General features: G+C 41.1%; 1 protein-coding gene and 1 pseudogene across 7 annotated transcripts in view; both read right to left on the bottom strand.

Annotated features, from left to right (window-relative positions):
* The window catches only part of PTPRA (protein tyrosine phosphatase receptor type A), a 158110-nt gene that overhangs the window by 24171 nt on the left and 113539 nt on the right, over positions 1-20400 (bottom strand). For 6 of the 7 annotated variants that reach the window (XM_027069702.2, XM_053200165.1, XM_053200166.1 and 3 more), the window contains 3 exons: positions 11992-12082; positions 10999-11075; positions 1645-1681 (listed from right to left, as the gene is read on the bottom strand). In XM_027069702.2, the coding sequence (XP_026925503.1) occupies positions 1645-1681; positions 10999-11075; positions 11992-12082 (205 nt within the window). Of the gene's footprint in view, positions 1-1644; positions 1682-10998; positions 11076-11991; positions 12083-16695; positions 16790-20400 lie in introns of all 7 variants that reach the window. The other variant, XM_027069704.2, reaches the window with a different exon arrangement.
* LOC113602485 (60S ribosomal protein L5-like) lies at positions 2040-4638 on the bottom strand (annotated as a pseudogene).

The raw sequence follows: 20400 nt of genomic DNA, 5'->3' as shown, positions 1-20400 counted from the left end.
GAAGGGGTCAAACAGAGAAACCTGGGGATCTGAAGCATTATGCAAGTTCAGATAGAAAAACTTGGAAGACTAAGGAAGAGCGGACAGAGAGGCAGACCTGAGAGAAATGGTGCCACGAAAGATAAGAATGGAGCTGCAAGAAAGTAGTCATCCACAGATTTGGGGAGAAACTATATCTAAGAGGCAGAAAGAAGAAAAGCCAGTGAAGGGATATTTAGAAAAGTGAGAAAAATCGAGAACTGAATGTCAGGGAATAACAGGGGAGAATTTCAAGGAGTGTGAAGTATTGGGGAGGGGTTCAAGAGGATGGGAGTCTGAGAAAAGGTGCATCAGAAAATCATAGGTGACCTTAGTTCAATAAATACATTGAATATTGTTCAACAATAGCATCAACAAGGCCCCGTGGCAAATAGAGAGAGGAAGAGACTGCACGTAACTGTTCGTGCTAAAATGATCACTGAGTAGGGGGCAGTTGAGTTGGGCTTCAGAGGGTAGACCTGACCTGATGGGTGGCTACAGAGGGTGAGAGAAAGCAGGGCCTGGTTAGGCAATGGCCAGACCCTAGTGGGAGACTGCAAGGGCAAGAAGGATCTAAGGTTTTTCCTAACCACCTTATTTTACCTCTCTATCTGTTTTATCTCTACCATGGTACTCATCCAATAGAATTTTCTGCAATGATGAAATGTTTCATATCTGTACTAGTATGTTAGTCTCTAGCCACATGTAGCTATTAAGCCTTAAAATGTGACTAGTATGTTTAAGAAACTGAGTTTTAAATTTTATTTAATTTCAGTTAATTAAAATTTTAATTTTAAATAGCCACACGTGGCTAGTCGCTATTGCATCAGTATAGCTACTTATCGAAACTTGTTAATTTTGGTGTAAACTGTCCTCTACCAACTAAGGGCCCCAAAAAGGCATGAACCATATCCTGTTTTATCCCTTTACATATCCCCATCACCTAGGGCAGTGCCTGACACATAACAGAGAGTCAAAAAACATTTGCTGAATGACTAAAACAATGGACTTTGATGGACCACCAATAACATCCATTGTTTTTAGTGCTGCAAACATCGAGATATTTTTGCTAGGATCCCAAAGGTGGAAGACATGTGTTAAAACTCTGGACTATGGAAACGTGTGCAGAGCACGTACAAGGCAATGGCACTGGGTCCCTGCTCTGAGGGTTCCTAGACCGCTTTTCTGTGAATAATAGATGAGCTCAGGCTCAACAACTGGGGGAGGAGATGAGCCAGCCTGGACCCTGTGAGGTGGCCGATCCTCTCCGGACACCAAATTCAAATTCAAACTCTTAGCTGCCTGGCCTGAACCTAAGGTTCCCATAGGGCCCCCAAACAGAGGACCTCATCAGACTGTGGTGTGTGTGTGTGTGTACCCTTTTCCAGTCCTTTTTATGCACATACAAAAAAGGACTACTTTTACAGGACCCCTGGATACTAAGTCATCAAGATGAAGGCCCTTAATTATAAATGTGCAAGGCAGACTGCATTTCTTTCAGGTGACAGTAATTACAGAAAAGTTACAGCATTCTGATTAATCTATTTAGCATTTGGAAGAAAAAGTCCAAGCCCACTAATGAGCTCATGGTTAAGCCTGAAAGTAAAAAATTGTCATTTACTTTACCTTGTGCAGCAATGAATTTGTTCTTTTCTTGGTAGCCCTGAGGGTGGGGTAAGAGAGGAGGGAGGGAGAAAAAGAAAGTGAGAACCAAGAATGGATAGGAATGAAATTCTCCAGACTCCCAACCAGTTAACAAAGCCTCCCTTGTGAAAAGGTCCAGGCCACTAACAAGATTTCCATTCTAGAAATTTCCAAAGGATTAGCTTTGGGTATCAGGAATCAAAGATTACAAAGATCACATGGTCTAGGTAGTCTTCTCAAAGGGAATTATTAATGAACACTGATGTAAGAACATCCAAATACCAACTTGTAGGCTAGACTTTTTTTTTTTTTTGGATGAATAAGTGTATTATTGTCTTTATCTGAAAAATCTTCATAGAAAATTGTGGTTTGAAATTATGGAAAGAGCCTAAATGTCCATCAACTGATGAATGGATAAAGAAATTGTGGTTTATGTACACAATGGAATACTACGTGGCAATGAGAAAAAATGAAATATGGCCTTTTGTAGCAACGTGGATGGAACTGGAGAGTGTGATGCTAAGTGAAATAAGCCATACAGAGAAAGACAGATACCATATGGTTTCACTCTTATGTGGATCCTGAGAAACTTAACAGAAACCCATGGGGGAGGGGAAGGAAAAAAAAAAAAAAAAAAAGAGGTTAGAGTGGGAGAGAGCCAAAGCATAAGAGACTGTTAAAAACTGAGAACAAACTGAGGGTTGATGGGGGGTGGGAGGGAGGGGAGGGTGGGTGATGGGTATTGAGGAGGGCACCTTTTGGGATGAGCACTGGGTGTTGTATGGAAACCAGTTTGACAATAAATTTCATATATTAAAAAAAAAAAAAAAGAAAATTGTGATTTGGTTTATTAGCTCTCAGCAGCCCACTCCTCAGCTTCTAAGGAAGCTTGCCTTCTTCTGAGCTACCCCATCTTTCTGCTGGGCAACAGACATTTGGGGATGGTTCCACCTCTTCTTTTTAACTTCTTTCTTAGTCCTGCATCCAAACAGCAGGTGAAGGCACTGGGTTGACCTCAATGCTTTCCACATTGTATTCATCTCCAGTCACTTCTACTTGGCCTTTATAGATCTTATCCATGGAGATAAGCCTGGAGAAGCCTGTAGGCCAGCAGCAGGCCAGTACAATATGCTGCAGCATAACTTGTCAGGCCAACCTTCACACCACACTTGGGGAGTTCATGAGCATAAGCTGTATAAACTATCATGTCTCCTTCTATATGGGCATAAACAATCTGACAAATGAGATCTCTGTTGGTTACATGAACTATTATTCTGTATATAGATGTGTTGTACTTATTTTTATCCTGAATTACCAAGCGTTTCCGGGCATAGTAATCAGTTTTACCCTCTCGTTTTCTTCTAAATTTCACCTGGTATCTCTTGAAGTAAGCCTTATTCTTGACAACTTTAACAAACCCCATGCTGTGGAACAGAGACCCGCGTCTGCGGTTCACCACAGACCAGCAGCTAGACTGTTTCTGATGCTTTCTCAGCAGCTGACAATCTAGGTCTTAGTGTTAATGTTAATGGACAGGAACCCTCTAAGGCAGAAGCATATGTGGTGGTTCCAGGGATGAAGCTGGACCCTCGTGAGGAAGGAAAAGGGGTTCTTCTCTTTTAAGGGGTTATTTCTTTGATAATGCTTTACCCAGGTATAAAAACTTTTGGGGAATAGCCTGTGGGTATGTGGAATAGTTCCCAGTGTTAGACAATGGGGTTCTCCATGACAGGTAGTAGGAGACAAGAAGCAAAGGGGCCTGGGAATGCCATGTAACAGAAAAGGGGCCTCTGAAAAACTAACAGCTGGCAGTAACTTTCTTTTTCAGTCTTTGTTTTAGTTATGTATCTTTTCAACCTCTTGTTTAATGTAGTGTTCACTTGCGAAGTCCTAGGTAAGTGAAAATCATCTGATGTAAGGATTGTAAATCACCCTCTGCTGCTCAAAGACAGACACAGAGTGGGCAGTGAGGAAGGAGGCAGCTTCACAGATGGGACACCATTTCACACCAAGAAAACGGTGTGGAATACAAGTGTGCAAGGCAGTAGCAGAAAAAAGGAGGGGGCCTGAGTCTGAGAAGCCACGTCCTATTCTAGTTCAAACCAGAGCAGGGCTGAGTTCCTTCCTAGCACAGTAGAAAGCTTTAGGCCCAGAACTAGACGTGTTTAGAGTCAGTAATGAGCTTGTTAAAGTTTTTATTGAGAAGGGGAATTCACGTTTCTGCAAATGTTTTTAATCATTAGAAGATGAAAACTGAGAAAGCCTTAACTGGCTGAGAAGCTCTTAGAGTATATTAAGCCATGTCATATCCCTGCTCCACAAGAAGGCACTGCTAAATTCTCACAGGAGCATGTGGGCCATGAATAGTTAAAAAGCACTGTTGGAGGGCCCAGCCACAAAGTGCTTCCTGTCCCAACCAAGAGTATGCCATATGTCCCCTACAAAAGCATGCTAATATTGTGATATGGCAGCACTGCTTAACCAATAAGGTGTTACTAGAATGAGGCAAAACTACTGCTTTTCCTTGTGTTATGATCAAGGGAAAGATAAAATGTGACTGCCTGGTTTCTGAGACATCTTAGAATTCTGAAATTCAAAACTAGCTTGCTCCAGTAGCTACATTCCTATGAGTTAAAAATAAACACTTCTAAAGACCCTATATACTCTTAGACATCTAAGGTAAGACTCCAGGTTGAAAACCCACTTGCCAACTGTGTCACTGTCGGTTTCATCACCTCCTGTGACCAATGTCAGGTTTGCTTTCAGACCTTTGTGCTTTCCGAACCTTAGGTCTCACTCCCCCCTGCTTGCTGCCACCACTCTATGGTGCTGGGAACCACGTCTCTTCAAGACCCACATTTCATCTCAGCTCTCTGTGAAAAGGGCTTGTTAAAGGGTTGCCAGGGGTGGAAATGGGGGTTAACTGTAAATAAACAATAAAGTTCTTTTTTCTTTTTTTTTAAGCAGGCTTCACGCCCAGTGCACAGCCCAACATGGGGCCTGAACTCATGACCTGGAGATCAAGACCTGAGCTGAGGTCTAGAGTCGGATGCTTAACTGAGCGACCCAGGTGCTCCAAACAATAAAGCTCTTATTGAGGCAAAATGTTCTATAAGAGGCAATAGCTAGGGGGTGAAAGTTTCTTTGAGGTTATGAAAACATTCTAAAGTTGGATAGTGATGATTACACACATCTGTGAATATACTAAAAACCACTAAATTGTACACTTTAATGGGTGAAAATTATGGTATGTGAATTACATCTCAATAAAATTGTTAAAAATGTTTTTAGGGGTGCCTGGGTGGCTCAGTTGGTTCAGCGCCTGACTCTTGATTTCCGCTCAGGTAATGACCTTGCGGTTCATGAGTTCAAGCCCTGCACCGGGCTCCATGCTGGCAGTGCGGAGCCTACTTGGGATTCTCTCTCTCTCTCCCTCTCTCATTGCCCCTCCCCTGCTCATGCTCTCTCTCTCTCTCTCTCCTCAAAATAAACAGGCTTTAAAAAATGGTTTTTTTTTAATGTTTATTTTTGAGAGAGAGAGAGAGAGAGAATATGAGCGGGGGAGGGGCAGAGAGAGAGGGAGACACAGAATCCAAAGCAGGCTCCACACTCTGAGCTCTGAGCACAGAGCCCAACACGGGGCTCGAACTCACAGACTGCGAGATCATGACCTGAGCCAAAGTCGGATGCTCAACCAACTGAGCCACCCAGTCCCCCCACCCCCCAAATACTTTTATAATGCTGATGACAGCAGAACTGTTATCACTGCAATTCTGAATTCTACACTTTAAATATTTACATTTTTGTTGTAGAAACTATTCTTCAATAGAGGGAAAAAGTTTGGTTAAGTGTGAATAACTGACAGCCCACAATAAATGTCCTCTATTTGTTTCAGCAAAGGACACTGTTTGCCCCTATACTCCAAGTCCAAAGCATATCTGCTCTTTATTTCCCAGTGATCTCTAACCCTGCTGACAACCTGATGCTTCCTCAATGCTTTCTTTATCCTTTTCCCTCTGAGATACTCTTCTCTCCTGGTCTCCCTCTGTGTCACTCATGAGCCCCTCTTGCTCAGTGTGCCCGGCAGAGGCTGGGGGGGCCCAGGCCCCACTTTTCTTTCACTAATGACTTCCAAGGCCATGGCTTTGGAATTATCTCCTCTGAACTCCAGATCAATATGACCAACTGTCTGGTGGATACACCCATGTGGACCACCCTATACTCCACATACGCCCTACGGAGTATCACCCTATAGTCTCTCACATATACAATTAATCACCAAGTGCTAGATTCTACCTTTAAAGTTTTTACTTTGTTGCTTCCTCTCCAACCCTTCCATAGGCCCTCATTATCTGTACCCTGCTACTATCCAATTGGTCCCTCCTAAATCCATGTTGCACATGGTAAACCTAAATGATCAATAAACAAATGTGGCCATGTCACTCCTTGTCTTTAACGCCTTTAAACCTCACTGCCTAGAGAATTAATCAAAACCTTTAGCTGTACTGAAAATTTGCAGATACTGCGAGGTGGCTCACTCAGCACCCAGTCCCACCTCCTTGTAGCTGGACTTTCTTACTATAGAGGCTCAGAAATGAAAAGCTATATTCCCCAGATTCCCTTGCAGCTCACTTCTGTATAAGATCTAGTTTGTTACTAGCAGATGCTCCCATACCAGATCTGGGGCAGAAGTAAATAAGCAATGTGAGAAGGTGACTGTGCTAGAGGGTCTTTGGCCAAGTATGGCAGCAGAAGCATCCAGTTCTGTAGCACCTGTGCAGAGGTTTTCAAGTCACATGGGATAGCTGGGCTCATCTACAGCTGTTCTGTTCCTTGCTGACAGCACCTTAGCTTGATTCACTGGCTCTCCCACAGATTTTGTGAGCTACCCAGTCAGTATCTTATAATAAACCCTTTCTTGACTATGAGGGTAAATAAAAAGTGGACTCTATTGTCTGCAACTAAGAACCCCAGTGGACACATCTAATATTCAGTGCCTTCTAAGACGCAGTCCCTACCAATTCCCCCATGACTTCCTATCTTTTTTTTCCTTTTTTTAAATTTCCCATCTTATACCTTATAATCTAAGATTGCAGTTTCCAGTCTCTGACTTTGCTCATGCTTCTCCTCTTACTTTGAAGTTTCTGCCCATCTTTCTTCTCTTGATCTCAGAGTTACCCTTCAATATTTAGCTCTACTGGATCACCAAGTTGTCTGAATAGTTCTCTACTAAGTCCCACAGAACTTGGCAATACTAGCTTCATACACATTGCTCACTAAGGGAAATGGTCTGTATGTCGTTAACAGGGACCAAATGTTATCTCTGTAACCTTTAAGCCTACCCACACAGTGCTCTGCACAAAGCAGGTGCTCAAAAAAACCTGTGGACCTAAATCTTCTTTAATCCCTGACTCTTACTCATAGTTAACCTTAAGCTTTTTCCTGCCTTTCTACTTTCACTGAGATCATAAGGGTCCGAAATTTAACTCTCTTCATCTAAACTTTCATCTCACCTGTTAATAACTCTTCAGTAACCATCAAAGCATTACAGGATGCCCCAACGTGAGCTCCAACTAAGCATAGTCAAAGGAATGGTCTTGTTTCCTCCTAGACCCTTACTCACCACCACCATGAATAAACCCATCTTACTGCTTACCATCTTTAACATCCAACTTTTTTTTTTTTTTTTTTTTTTGAGCAGCAGGCAAAAGTTTATTAGAGTATAAGACCAGAAAGGAAGAAAAGTAGAAAGCTCTCAGAAAGGGGACATTCGAAAGTGAATGTCCTTAACATCCAACTAATTTTTGACTGTCTTCACCCTCAAGGCAGGGAGGAGGCAAATTGATTACGGTGATACACAATGCTGGTTACCAACTAAAAAAGCCACTCTTCCCTTTCTCTTCCTTGCCATCAGAACCATGATTTTGTTTGGATATTTACTTTCCACTGGCTTGTAAGGTGACCACTCCCAGCTTCAGAAGGGTAAATCACGGTAATTCTCAATGCCCTATCTAGTGACTAGAGACAGGTATAAGCATGTGATCCAACCCTGGCCTGCTGACCCTGAAGAGCATGGTGCTGCAGAAGCTTCTGGAAAAGGTCACATTCCCTAAAAAGGGTAAAGCATGTGCAGAAATGTTCCCCATCTATGCTGTTTGTTGTATTTATAAGGAATGCTTGGAACTGCTGCAGCCATCTTGTGACCACAAAGATAACGTGGACAGGAAGAAGGTAAGCAAGTAGAAAGATGGGAGCATCTGGGTGCTTCTTAAGAAAGTCACAGACTCAGCCAACGCTAGAACTGGCCTACAACTGTCTTCAGATTATATGAGATAAATACATGTTCCCATCTAGACCACTTTTAGTTGAGTATTCTTTTATCTTCACATGGATACATTCTATAGCAATATATTGCTATATTCTTCTGTGTAACAGTCAAGCTGTTCCTCCCATCCCCTTCATCACAATCCTTGAAAGAAGCCTGGGAATCCCAGCTGATCACTAGCCTTTCTTTATTTTCCTTATCTAGGGGCATCCATCATGTCTCTTCTAGGCTGCCTTTCCTTCCAACTATAAACACATGACCATCGTGTTAAAAACATACAAGAATGTCAGCAAATCTACTCCAGTGAGCATGTCTGGACTGCTCCATTTCTGAAGTTCACCCAATAGCCTATTTGTTGGGTAGTCTCTTGTTCCTCCATCTTTCTCCTTGTCTTATCCCAAGATTGTTCTTCCACCTTCTCAAGACCTAGAGTTCCTTGACCCCACCACCTTTCCCTAGTGCAGTTCATTCCAAATGTTACTCCGTTTCTCTACTGAACCTCTAGCACATGGCTGACTACTTGAAGCAGCCCCTTTGTCTGAATACCACAACTTCTCTGCATATTACCAATCCTAGGGTACAGCTAGAGAAAAATCACACAACTGAGGCCGTACACATCAATGGTTTCCATCTTGGCCCCTCAGTGCAGCTAGACAGGCCTTTTTTTTTTCTTTTCAGTATTCTTTCTTACTGATCTCAGAAGCTACTCTAAAACTTTCATTACTCTAATGTCACAGTCCAATCCCCTTTTTTCCACCAGATAACCAGCACTTGACTTCTTAGAAAACAGATGTGGGGCACCAGGTGGCTCAGTCAGTTAAGCATCTGACTCCTGATTTTGGCTGAGGCCATGATCTCATGGTTCATGACTTTGAGCCCCACATTGGGCTCTGTGCTGACAATGCAGAGCCTGCTTGGGACTCTCTCTCCCTCTGTCTCTGCCTCAACCCTGCTCGCATGCTCTCTCTCTCAAAATAAATAAACTTAAATACCCACATCTACAAACCATCTCTATCTATTCAATATTCTCCTTTACCATCAATCTCAGGGGAACAAATGCTGTTTCTCATGTTCAATGCTAATCTCTCCATCAGTATTCTTTAAAAAATTTTTTTTATATTTATTTTTGAGTGAGAGAGACAGAGACAGAACGTGGGCAGGGGAGGGGCAGAGAGAGAGAGAGACACAGAATCAGAAGCAGACTCCAGGTTCTGAGCTGTCAGCACAGAGCCTGACGCAGGGCTCGAACTCATGAGCCGTGAGATCATGACCTGAGCCGAAGTCGGCTTAACCAAGTGAGCCACGTGGACGCCCCCCATTTTAGCCATTTTTAAGTGTACGATTCTGTGGTATTAAGTTTATTTTCACTGCTGGGCAACTATTACCACCATCCACCTCCAGAACTTTTTCATCTTTCTCAACTGAAACTCTCTACTCATTAAACAATTCCCCATTCCCCTCTCACCTCAGCCCGTGGCAACCACCACGCTACATTCTGTCTCTATGAATTTGACCACTGCAGGTACCTTGTGTAAATGGAATCAGAAAATATTTGTCCTTTTGTGACCAGCTTCTTTCACTCAGTATAATGTCTTCAGAATTGTAATGTGTCAGAATTTCCTCCCTTTTTTGAGACTGAATAATACTCCACTGTATGTATATACATTGTACTTATCTATTCATCCACTGATGGACACTTGGGTCGCTTCCACCTTTTGGGTACTGTGATTAATGCTGCTGTGAACTGTGGTGTGCAAATTCTATCACTGTTCTCTTCACACATCCTGCTTCGGTAGTCAGGTTTGCTCTTGCTAGCTTGCGGTCACTTTCCCTCTCTCTTTCTCAAACCTTCTTTACTGGTTCCTCACAGCCCACAAAATGTACTCAAGTCTCTTAAACCATTTCTGTAAACATTCTCTAAATCACCACTAAAAAATCCCCTCCCAGTTTCAGCTCTTCCCTCACAGCTAACCAGACTTACCTGGTGTCAGATATTCTTGCCCTGTTCTCCCATACTTTTACTAAAGATAACAAGACCTGCTTTTGTTCTTAGTCATCTGAATAAGTTCAATAAAGGATTCACCGACTCTTATAGAAAAGTACACATTTAGATTCAGATTTTTGCATGGGAAATCTCTGGGAATGATGACAGGGTAAACATAAGAATACACATGAAACTACCTGGTCTTTAAAAAGAATTTTTCGTGGGAATGCAAGCTGGTGCAGCCACTCTGGAAAACAGTATGGAGGTTCCTCAAAAAACTAAAAATAGAACTACCCTATGAGCCAGCAATTGCACTACTAGGTATTTATTCAAGGGATACAGGAGTGCTGTTTCGAAGGGACACATGCACCCCCGTGTTTATAGCAGCACTATCGACATAGCCAAAGTATGGAACGAGCCCAAATGTCCATGGATGGATGAATGGATAAAGAAGATGTGATATGTATATATACAATGAGTATTACTCGGCAATCAAAAAGAATGAAATCTTGCCATTTGCAACTACGTGCATGGAACTGGAGGGTATTATGCTAAGTGAAATTAGTCAGTCAGAGAAAGGCAAAAATCATATGACTTCACTCATATGAGGACTTTAAGGGAAGGGAAACAAAAATAATATAAAAACAGGGAGGGGGACAAAACAGAAGAGACTCATAAATCTGGAGAACAAACAGGGTTACTGGAGGGGTTGTGGGAGAGGGGATGGGCTACATGGGTAAGGGGCACTAAGGAATCTACTCCTGAAATCATTGTTGCACTATATGCTAACTAATTTGGATGTAAATTAAAATAAATAAATAAATAAATAAATAAATAAATAAATAAATAAATAAAACAAACAAGTTAAATTAAAAAAAAAAGAATTTTTCAGTTTCTTAAAAAAATTAGACTCCTTAGGGACAACTTGCCATCACAAATACTCCTTCTAATGTGCAGCTGGGAAGGAGCCAGTAATGGTAGCCAATGGTCATTCAAGGTAATAATGAGAAAAGCTCAAGTTCCTTACATTGATGAATGAAGCATTGATGTAATCAGAATCTGGAACTCCTTCAACTGGTGTCAGATGGACTCTAGAATGATCATCTAGAAAAAAAATTTAACGTTTCAGTTAACGATACAACCAGGCCGGTTGAGACATCTGTGCCTATGTGCACAGAGACACACATGTATTAAGATGTCAATGCAGCACTGTTTATAACAGCAAAAATTTGGACACATCTCAGCTATTATTCAGGGACTAGTTAAATAAATTAAGATATATTCACAACATGCAACAGTAAGCAGTTGATAAAAAGGAAAGTGAATGCTTCTGTTTCTTGACAGATGAACTGCCAATATACACCATTAAAAGAAAAAAGTCAGAACAATGTAACCAGGATACCAATTACATTTAAAAAAAATTATGTAATATGCATATGTTCATATATTAATAAGAAAACTTCAGTATCTATAAAGGCCTAGTATAGTGATCTCTATTATAGTATGTACCCAAAAATACACCAGAAATTTTTTTAAAGGATATTTTTTGAAAAGGCAATTATAAAAAAAAGCACAGTTCAACATTTTGCTCTCCCATCCCACTGGATTATACACACCCCATTTTGGAGACCACTGGCCTAGACAAATGTCTGTTAGGTTATAAATCAACTGACTAGCAATGACTAACTCTGGGAAGGGGTTAATGAAGAGAACTCTGTATTAGGATTTCATTGCGATAAGCACTACAAAAACCTGTAACAACCACATACTTCCTATCCGGTCCTGGTGAAATTGCTCCTCTTGACCCAGAAACTTGAGGCCTATGGGCAAGCTCCTCATTGAACTTGATGAGCACCTAGGGTCACTCTGGGGTCCACAAAGGCTCTCCCAGCCCAAAGGTTTGACCCTACTCTTATTACCAGCTCTCCTATGATCAACCACGAGATTCTTTCCATCCTCAAAAAATCTGGCTAGAGATGCAGTTTCAGATTATACGCCAGGAAACTCTACGAACACTCACAAGGCAAGATGTTGACATATCGATTTTTTTCCTTGTTTTCCTCCTTGGAGGCAGCTTCACAGGTGGCTTGGATAGGACAAGCAGGGAGAGCCTGAAAGGTTAAGAGAAATTACAGGAAGTTACTAACAGGGATAAATACCAAACATGCCAAATGCTGCACTATCCCCCAACCTGACAGCAAGCTGTACCCTTACTTGGGGGAAAAAGATGGGCCCAGGGAATACTTGCAGCCTAACACAGAGAGTGCACCCTCCTCTAAATATAGCCTACAAGCTCCTTAGAGTTTAACACCAAGAATCCCCAGGGAGCAGAATACCCTTTCTGTTACTAAAAGTGCAGCATGCTCTTTATATGATTACGGAGTGGTTAGGGATCTGTTACAATGCTGGGTCAAAATGGACCACCCCTGTAAACAGGAATGGGGACAGAACTGAAGGGATGGGCCATTTATCCCCATGTTAACCAACATGCAAAGATAAGAAGCATCTCAGAGTGAACCACACAGGAGGGGTCTGGATGGTCAGCTGAGTTAAGCCCTAGGGACCTGAAGGGTATGACAGCCCCGTCTCCCGTACCACGTGGCAAGAAAGCAAGGACAAGCAGATGGGTGGGAGGGCATTCACATGGACACAGCAGTTAGGAAGCAGAGGATTTGGGTTAAGTGACACTGAATCTGCACCATTTTAGCACTGGGAAGTGTGTGGGTAGAAATAAATGGTTTGACATGAGACAGTCTGGATTGTATGAACTTGAGAAAATCTGTTAAACTTTCTAGCACATTTCCTCATCTGTACAACTGGGCTAATGATATCTGCCACATGAGGAGTAAATACCATAATCTCATGTCTGGCACAGAATAAGCATTCAATAAATTAGTTTTACAGGAGTGGGAAGCTAAGTTTTATTAATTGAATTGCTTTCTTCTTACATGCTCCATATATTCAAAATTCAGAAAGCAAAAAAAGAAAGTTTCAAATTCCAACCTAGATAACCTTTCTGACAAATGATTTGGAAATATGTTTTATGAGCCTTAAAAGTATCCATACTCTTGACCTAGCAACTCTACTTCTGAGAATCTAGCCTGAGGAAATAAAAATCTTTGCTCAAATTATTTACTTTATCATTGTTTGGAACGACCCAAAACTGAAAACAACCTCAGTTTTCAACAGTAGGGGAACAGTTAAGTAAATCATGGTTCATGTACTACTTTTCATTTATTTTTTTTTGACAGATATACATTATGTACCTATTAGGTGCTGGAATAAATACAGAGCCAACAGTGGTGAATCAGTCATATACACAGTCCTTGTTCTCAAGGACAGTACAAACTTGTGAAAGACATTAAACAAATAAAACAAATAAATATAAATTACATACCATGATAAGTACAATGAAAGAACAGAATGTTACTACAGAAAGTATCAGAAAGCCTAAGAAATACCCAAATTTAGATTAAGGGTAGGTCTCGATGAGGAAGGAGAAGTGTGGAAAGTAGTATTCTAGGCACAGAGACCAACACCTGTGATGACCCAGAGGCAGGAGAAGGCCTGGCTGTGTGAGGCGAATGAAAGGCTAGTGAGGGTATTCGGTAGACAACGCGGAATGTGGTTGGTGAGGATGGCAAGAGGAAGTGGAGGGGAGAAGCTTGGCAAGGATAGTATGTACAATTCCATGTAGGTCCTTGAACAGAGGGTTTGAATTTTATTTTCAGTGTATGAGAAAACCATGTAAGGCTTTCAACTGTACTCCAACTTACATGTTAAAGAATCACTCTGGCTGCTATGTGGAAAAGGGACCAGTGGGAAGGCAAGAATGGGAGCATGAAGGATGATGGTACAAGGAAAGATGCATCTGACACATATTCTGGAGTTAGAATTAGAGATGGGAAGGTGGGTTGGGAAGAGAGAGACAGGAATAAAGGATGACTCTCAGGTTTCTAGCTTTGAATATCAAAGAAGTGTACCATTAAATAAAAGAAATGCCAGCCTAAACGCAACAAATTTTTCCAGACAGATGCAAAAGCTTTAAGAAGAGAACAAATACACTTCCCAGGAACAAGCAAGATCACAGTAGGAGAAACTAAAGTGGGAGATCCTAACAGAAGTCAGGGTCTCATAGTCCACCTGCCTTCACTCGCTCATGAGAATTTCCTTTCAGAGTTAAAGTCCTGCAGGTTCTACATGTCATTTTACGGAGAGAGGCATTTCCTTAGACCCTGCACTGCCAATACCTAAAGGGGAAAAGGGAGTTTCCTGGGCTGGACTCTTGCACATGGAACAGAGACCTGACTGAAGTCTGGAATTTCCCAGTTCACCCCCGGTTTGCCTTCTCTTCTTCCAGACAGGTTAGATGTCCATAGGTTTCCACCCTGCTACAGGGCAGGATGAGATACAAGTCCTCATGACAAGCCAGAGACATTATTTTTCCGTACACCCCTTGCTTAAATGATGTAGAGCACAAGTAGTGACAGCAAGACTCTTGAAAATAGGCCTCAGGGGTCGGTTAGGACAATGACCACACCTTATAGTCCAATCAGCATTCCCAGCTTCCCATAGTGACGATGCAGGAAAACTAGGTCTCCAGCAAGGCTGAGACCCCTAAAAGGAAAGTTAGGGAGAAACAGGCACCATTGTTTGGCAAGAGAAAAGAAAGGGCCTGACCCAGAAAACTTGGTGCTACATGCAATGGGTCACACTGAACAATCCAGGGCAGGGGTGAAAACAAGGTGGGGGGTGGGGGTGGGGCGGGGAACTCTATACTTTCAGTTTCTACTCTGAAAAACCTAGTTCACGGAGTGAGGCACAAGCATCTGAACCAGAAGGCTACCAGATGTTAAAATCTCTAGAAACACTAGGTGGCATCAAAGACCATGTCATCCCTTGCTTAAGCTCTTTCTGGAAGCCAGGCTATGAATGAAATCATTTTTTTTAAATGTCAAGTTTTTTAAAAAAAAATTGTTTTCAACCTTTATATTTATAAAAAAGGATATCCATTGCACAATTTAAGTCTATTTATTTATTTTCGAGAGAGAGAAAGAGAGCAAGCAGGGGAGGAGCAGAGACAGAATCCCAAGAAGGCTCCTCACTATCAGCCCAGAGCCTGATGTTGGGTTTGAACTCACAAACCCTGAGATCATGACCTGAGTCGACACCAAGAGTCAGATGCTTAACCGACTGAGCCACCCAGGCGCCCCTCCATCACACAATTGAACTTAGACGTTCTCTTTGGGCCCTTCCTCTTCATATCCTCTTCCTTTTCCTCCCACAAGTAAACGCAGAATTTTGTGTTTACCATCACCTTACTTTATTTGTATCCCACACATTCTGTATCTTTGAACATTTTATATTTTTTTGTTCAGTCTTTTTTTTTTTTTTAATAAAAATGGAATCATAATCAAGGGGTGACCTTTTCTCTTGCCCAACATTATATTCTGAAGATTCACTCAGGTTGCTCCAGGTAGCCAAAGTTCATTCACTTCAACTACTTTGTAGCACTCCATTTTGAGACCACACCATTTATTTATCCATTCTACTACTGATGAATATTTGGGTTGTTTACAGTTAACAATCCTGCTTTGAGCACTAATTTGTATGTGTTTCCTCGTGCACATGTGCAAGAGTTTCAGGTATGAGCATCTTTAATCTTACCAGATAAGGCCAAACTGTTTTTCGAGATAGTTGTACCAATTTACACTCCCAAAAGCAATGTGAAGTGTTTTAGTTTTTCTGTATCTTCACCAACATTTGCTGTCAGACTTTAAATATAGCAAATGTAGGTTTAATTTACATTTCCTTGATTATTAATGAGGTTCACCATCTTTCCATAGTTTCCTGGTCAACGGGATTCCCTCCAAGTATTTCCCCTACTTTTCGACTGGATTGCTTATTTATTTTCTTATTTATTTGTGGGAGTTCTTTATATATTCTAGATACGCATCCTTTGTCAGTACAAGGGTTACAAACATATTTTACAAAGTTGTGGCCTGCGATTTCGTTTTCTTTGTCATATCTATTTATGGACAGAAGTTTTGCATTTTTTTTTTTTATTTTTAAAATTTTTTTTTTCAACGTTTTTATTTTATTTTTGGGACAGAGAGAGACAGAGCATGAATTGGGGAGGGGCAGAGAGAGAGGGAGACACAGAATCGGAAACAGGCTCCAGGCTCTGAGCCATCAGCCCAGAGCCTGACGCGGGGCTCGAACTCACGGACCGCGAGATCGTGAGCTGGCTGAAGTCGGACACTTAACCGACTGCGCCACCCAGGCGCCCCAGAAGTTTTGCATTTTAATGTAGTCAAGTTTATCAATGTTTCCCTTTATCAACATTTTAAATCTTAAATCCTTTTTCACTGTGAGTTCATAAGTATACTTCCCTCCATTACTATCTCTATGTTTCATTGTTTTTGTCTTTTAAATTACAGTGTCTACACCAACTGGGACCAATGTTTTGTTTGGTATGAAACAAGAATTCAACTTCATTTATTCCAAAGGGTTACTCAATTGTCCCAGCACTACTCATTGTAAAGACCATCCTTTAAACTGCCATGGTATTTCTGCCATAAATAAGTTTCCACTCATACATGAATCTGCTTTGGGGCTCTCTATTTTGTTCCAGTGGTCAATCCGTCTATCCCAGTGCCAATACAAAACTATCTTAATTAATTTTGTAATAACTCTTTATATCTGGTAAGGCAGGTCTCCTCACCTTGTTCTTCTTCTTCAGGAATGTCTTGGCTATTCTTGAATCTTTTCTCCTCCATATAAATTTTAGAATCAGCTTGTCAAGTTCCACAAAAAACCTGTTGGGATTTTTATGGGAATTGCATTGAATCTGTAGATCAGTCTGGGGAGAATTGACATCTTTACAATATTGAGCCTTCTAATTCACTGATCTTAACTCTTCACTGTTTAGGCTTTTTCTTTAATGCCTTCAAACATTTTTATAATTTTCTCCAAAGATTCTGTAAAATTTTGTTAAATTTATTCCTTTTGGATGCTACTGTAAATGACATATTTTAAAAATTATTTGATTTTCTGATTGTGGCTTATGTGTAGAAATTCATTAATTTTTTATGCTGTTTTTGTATCTATCAACCTTGCTAAAATAACTTATTAATTCTAATAATTTAGCTGATGGGTATTTGGATTTCTCCAAGGACAATTATTCTCTTCTGCAAAAACGCATATTTTGTTTCTTCTTCTCTAATCCTTAATGCCTTTCATTTTTTTTCTTGCCTCACTGTGCTGCCTAAGATCTCCAGATGGTTGCTGGGTCTCATTCTCTTCTAAATCTGAATCCCCTTGCAAACACTCTCACCCAAGCAAGGTCATCAGTGCCTAAGGACTCTGACACGACAGGGTATCTACTTCCTTTTAAGGCAGTTCATCTCATTGCAACAATTCTGGTTAGGAGGACCCAACACCCAGACACACATTTCTTTTGTATTTACCTTGCACTGACTAGTGGAAAACTCAGAGGTCAGCTGGAGCCTTCTCTGTCCCTTGGACACCCCAAACCCCCAATTCCCTGGACTGTGAATTCCAAAGCCCCTGACACATTTCCTGTCGATGCCTATAGGTTTCTGACTCTGATTCATTTATTTAGAGACAACTCGGTCAATGTAAAGGCTATTCTGCCTTCCTCTTACTCAGATGCCACACAGTTCTGTTGCCAGATCACACACACATGCTTCTCTACTTGGAAGTCCAAGAGTTAAGCTGTCTCTATAAGGATGTAGAGTCCTGAGTTGGAGCAGGGAGGGTGTCACATCCTGCTTGCAATGGGACATGGCAGATCCAGACCATCTCACTGTCTCCACTCTTCTCTCTCTTCTCTGTCACTTTTCCTCTCAGAAGCTAACTAAATTTTGTCTTTTTCTTTTAAGCCTCGAACATGCTTTAGGGACCTCAATAAGTGGCTTTTCAGAGTGTTTCTTTTAGATAAATTCAATGCTTCTAAGACAAATGCTGGTCAATTTAAAACGTCCAGCTTATACCTCTAGGACGAAGGCCATCGCCTAGAACTTTCAGCCGTTGTTGGGTTTCATAGAAATGCTACACACTCTCATTTAGCCTCAAATATCTGAAAACAGCTGTCATGTCCTATGCTTATTATCCCTTCAGCTGTTCACCTCCATGGTCCAATTTTTCTCCACAACAATTTCCCATTTGGTGATATTCCTTTCCAAAGAGACTGGATCACAAGACTCCTGGGCACAGTTCAAGCTGGGACATCAACTTTTATTCCACATGTTATATATCCATTAAAGTACAGTGGATATTATGCTAAAGCTAAGCTCCATTAGTTTCATTTACCATATTAAAAAACTCTACTTTTTAAAATGTTATGAAAAGAATATGCTTATAAAAAAAGTCAAATAATTCAGTAAAAAGTGAAAGTTCCCTATCATGTCTCTCCTATATTCTACCCTCCTTGTAGTTAACCACTGCTCATAGCTCACAGTATTTTTCCAGACTTTAAAAAGTATTTTTGGGGGCAAATGGCTGGCTCAGTCAGTAGAACATGTAACTCTTGATCTTGGGGTCATGAGTGTAGAGATCTTGGGTGTAGAGATTATTTAAAAAAATAAAATCTTTAGGGGATGCCTTGGTGGCTCAGTCGGTAAGGCATCTGACTCTTGATCTCAGCTCAAGTCTTGATCTCAGGATCATGAGTTCAAGCCCACATTGGGCTCCATGCTGGGTGTGAAGCCTACTTAAAAAAAAAGATAAAACCTTTAAAAAGTAAGAAGTATTTTTTAAAAATGGGATTATACCATGTATAGTCCTCTGCAATGTGTTTTCTCCCATAACAATGACTTAGAAATCTAGGTCAAGACATTTATTTTTTATTATTTTTAATTTTATTTATTTTTTTTAAAAGTTTATTTCTTTTGGGTCGGGGGGGGAGTATGCATGCACTCGTGTGAGCAGGGGAGGAGCTGAGAGAGGAGAGAGAGAGAGAATCCCAAGCAGGCTCAATGTTGTCTGCGTGGAACCCGATGCAGGGCTTGAACTCATGACCCTGAGATCGCGACCTGAGCTGAGGAGAAGAGTCGGACACTCAACTGACTGAGTCACCCAGGTGCCCCTCTTTTTTTAATCTTTATTTTAAGTAAGCTCCACACCCAATATGGGGCCTAAACTCATGACACTGAGATCAAGAGTCGCATGCCCTACTAAGTGAGCCAGCCAGACACTCCTAGAATTTCATAATAGATGCAAGAAATAATTTAGCCATTCTGCTATTTGACAGATATTTGCCTTTCATTTTATTTTCTTTGCTATTATAAATAATGCTGTAATGAACAACCTCGTACAAATACATGTTTGGTTTTCTGTTAGAGTCCCAGAAGTTAGGTCAGATAGTATAAACATTTAAAATTTGATTGATATTGCCAAATCATCCTCCACTGCTATCCCAATTTAAACTCGCTCTACCCGTGCATAAGAGTATCTGTATCCCAATACCTTTGCCCATACTTCATCAATCTTCTTAAATTTTCAAATCTAACAGGCCCAAAATAATGGTTAGTTTTAATCTGGATTTCCTTGACTACTATATGTAGTTGAGCTTTTCATATGTCTATAGACCATTTGGTTTCTTTCTATGAACTATTAACTTTTCTACTGCACTGTTTACTTTTTTCTCACAGGTTTATAGAAGCTCTTTATGTATTATGAAAAATTCTCTACCTGCGGCAAACCGTTTCTCACAGTTGGCCATTTTATGACATCATTTTTCATAGGAACATTTAATATTTTAATATATTTATTATCTTTCAATCTATTCCACTGTGGATTCTGAATCTTGTGTTTTGCTTAAAAAGGCCTTTCTCACCCCATGATCATATTATTCTGACAGTAGACACAAGCTGGCATGTTTGCCCTATGTGTTACTCCTTCTCTTTCCAGCCAGGGCTGACTGATGTGGGCACAGTCACACCTGAGCTGCACTGTGCCAGACCAGATTCTCAGGACTGTGATACCAAGAAAGGAGCAGAGGCTTCCCTAGAGAGCCCCAGAGCCACCAGGATAGGGCTTGTTCTGCCCCAGGGCTAGTAGTCCACATCAGCTTTTGATTCTGCCAGCTTCCCCAGCTTGATGCTTCCCAATTAATGCTTTGGGTTTTTGTTGTTGCTTAATTTGGTTGAGTTGACTTCTGTTTTTAAACAAAAAACCTTAACTGACTTAGCAGTTTAGTATTAGACAGGGCAGTGGTGGAGAGACCGAGGGGGGAAATGAGGGCGATGTACCCCTGATCACTGGGTTCAGATGAAGGGAAAGGAAATGTCAACCAAGTTACAGGATGAGAAAGAGCAAGTCACCCATAGTTCCCGACTTCAGTTACTGCTTGCAATCGCCTGGGATATTTTCTCACTGGTGGTAAAGATGTGGAAGAATCCCAATT

The sequence above is a fragment of the Acinonyx jubatus genome, chromosome A3, assembly GCF_027475565.1.
Source record: "Acinonyx jubatus isolate Ajub_Pintada_27869175 chromosome A3, VMU_Ajub_asm_v1.0, whole genome shotgun sequence".
Lineage (NCBI taxonomy): Eukaryota > Metazoa > Chordata > Mammalia > Carnivora > Felidae > Acinonyx > Acinonyx jubatus.
This window is presented reverse-complemented; position numbering and strand designations above follow the sequence as displayed.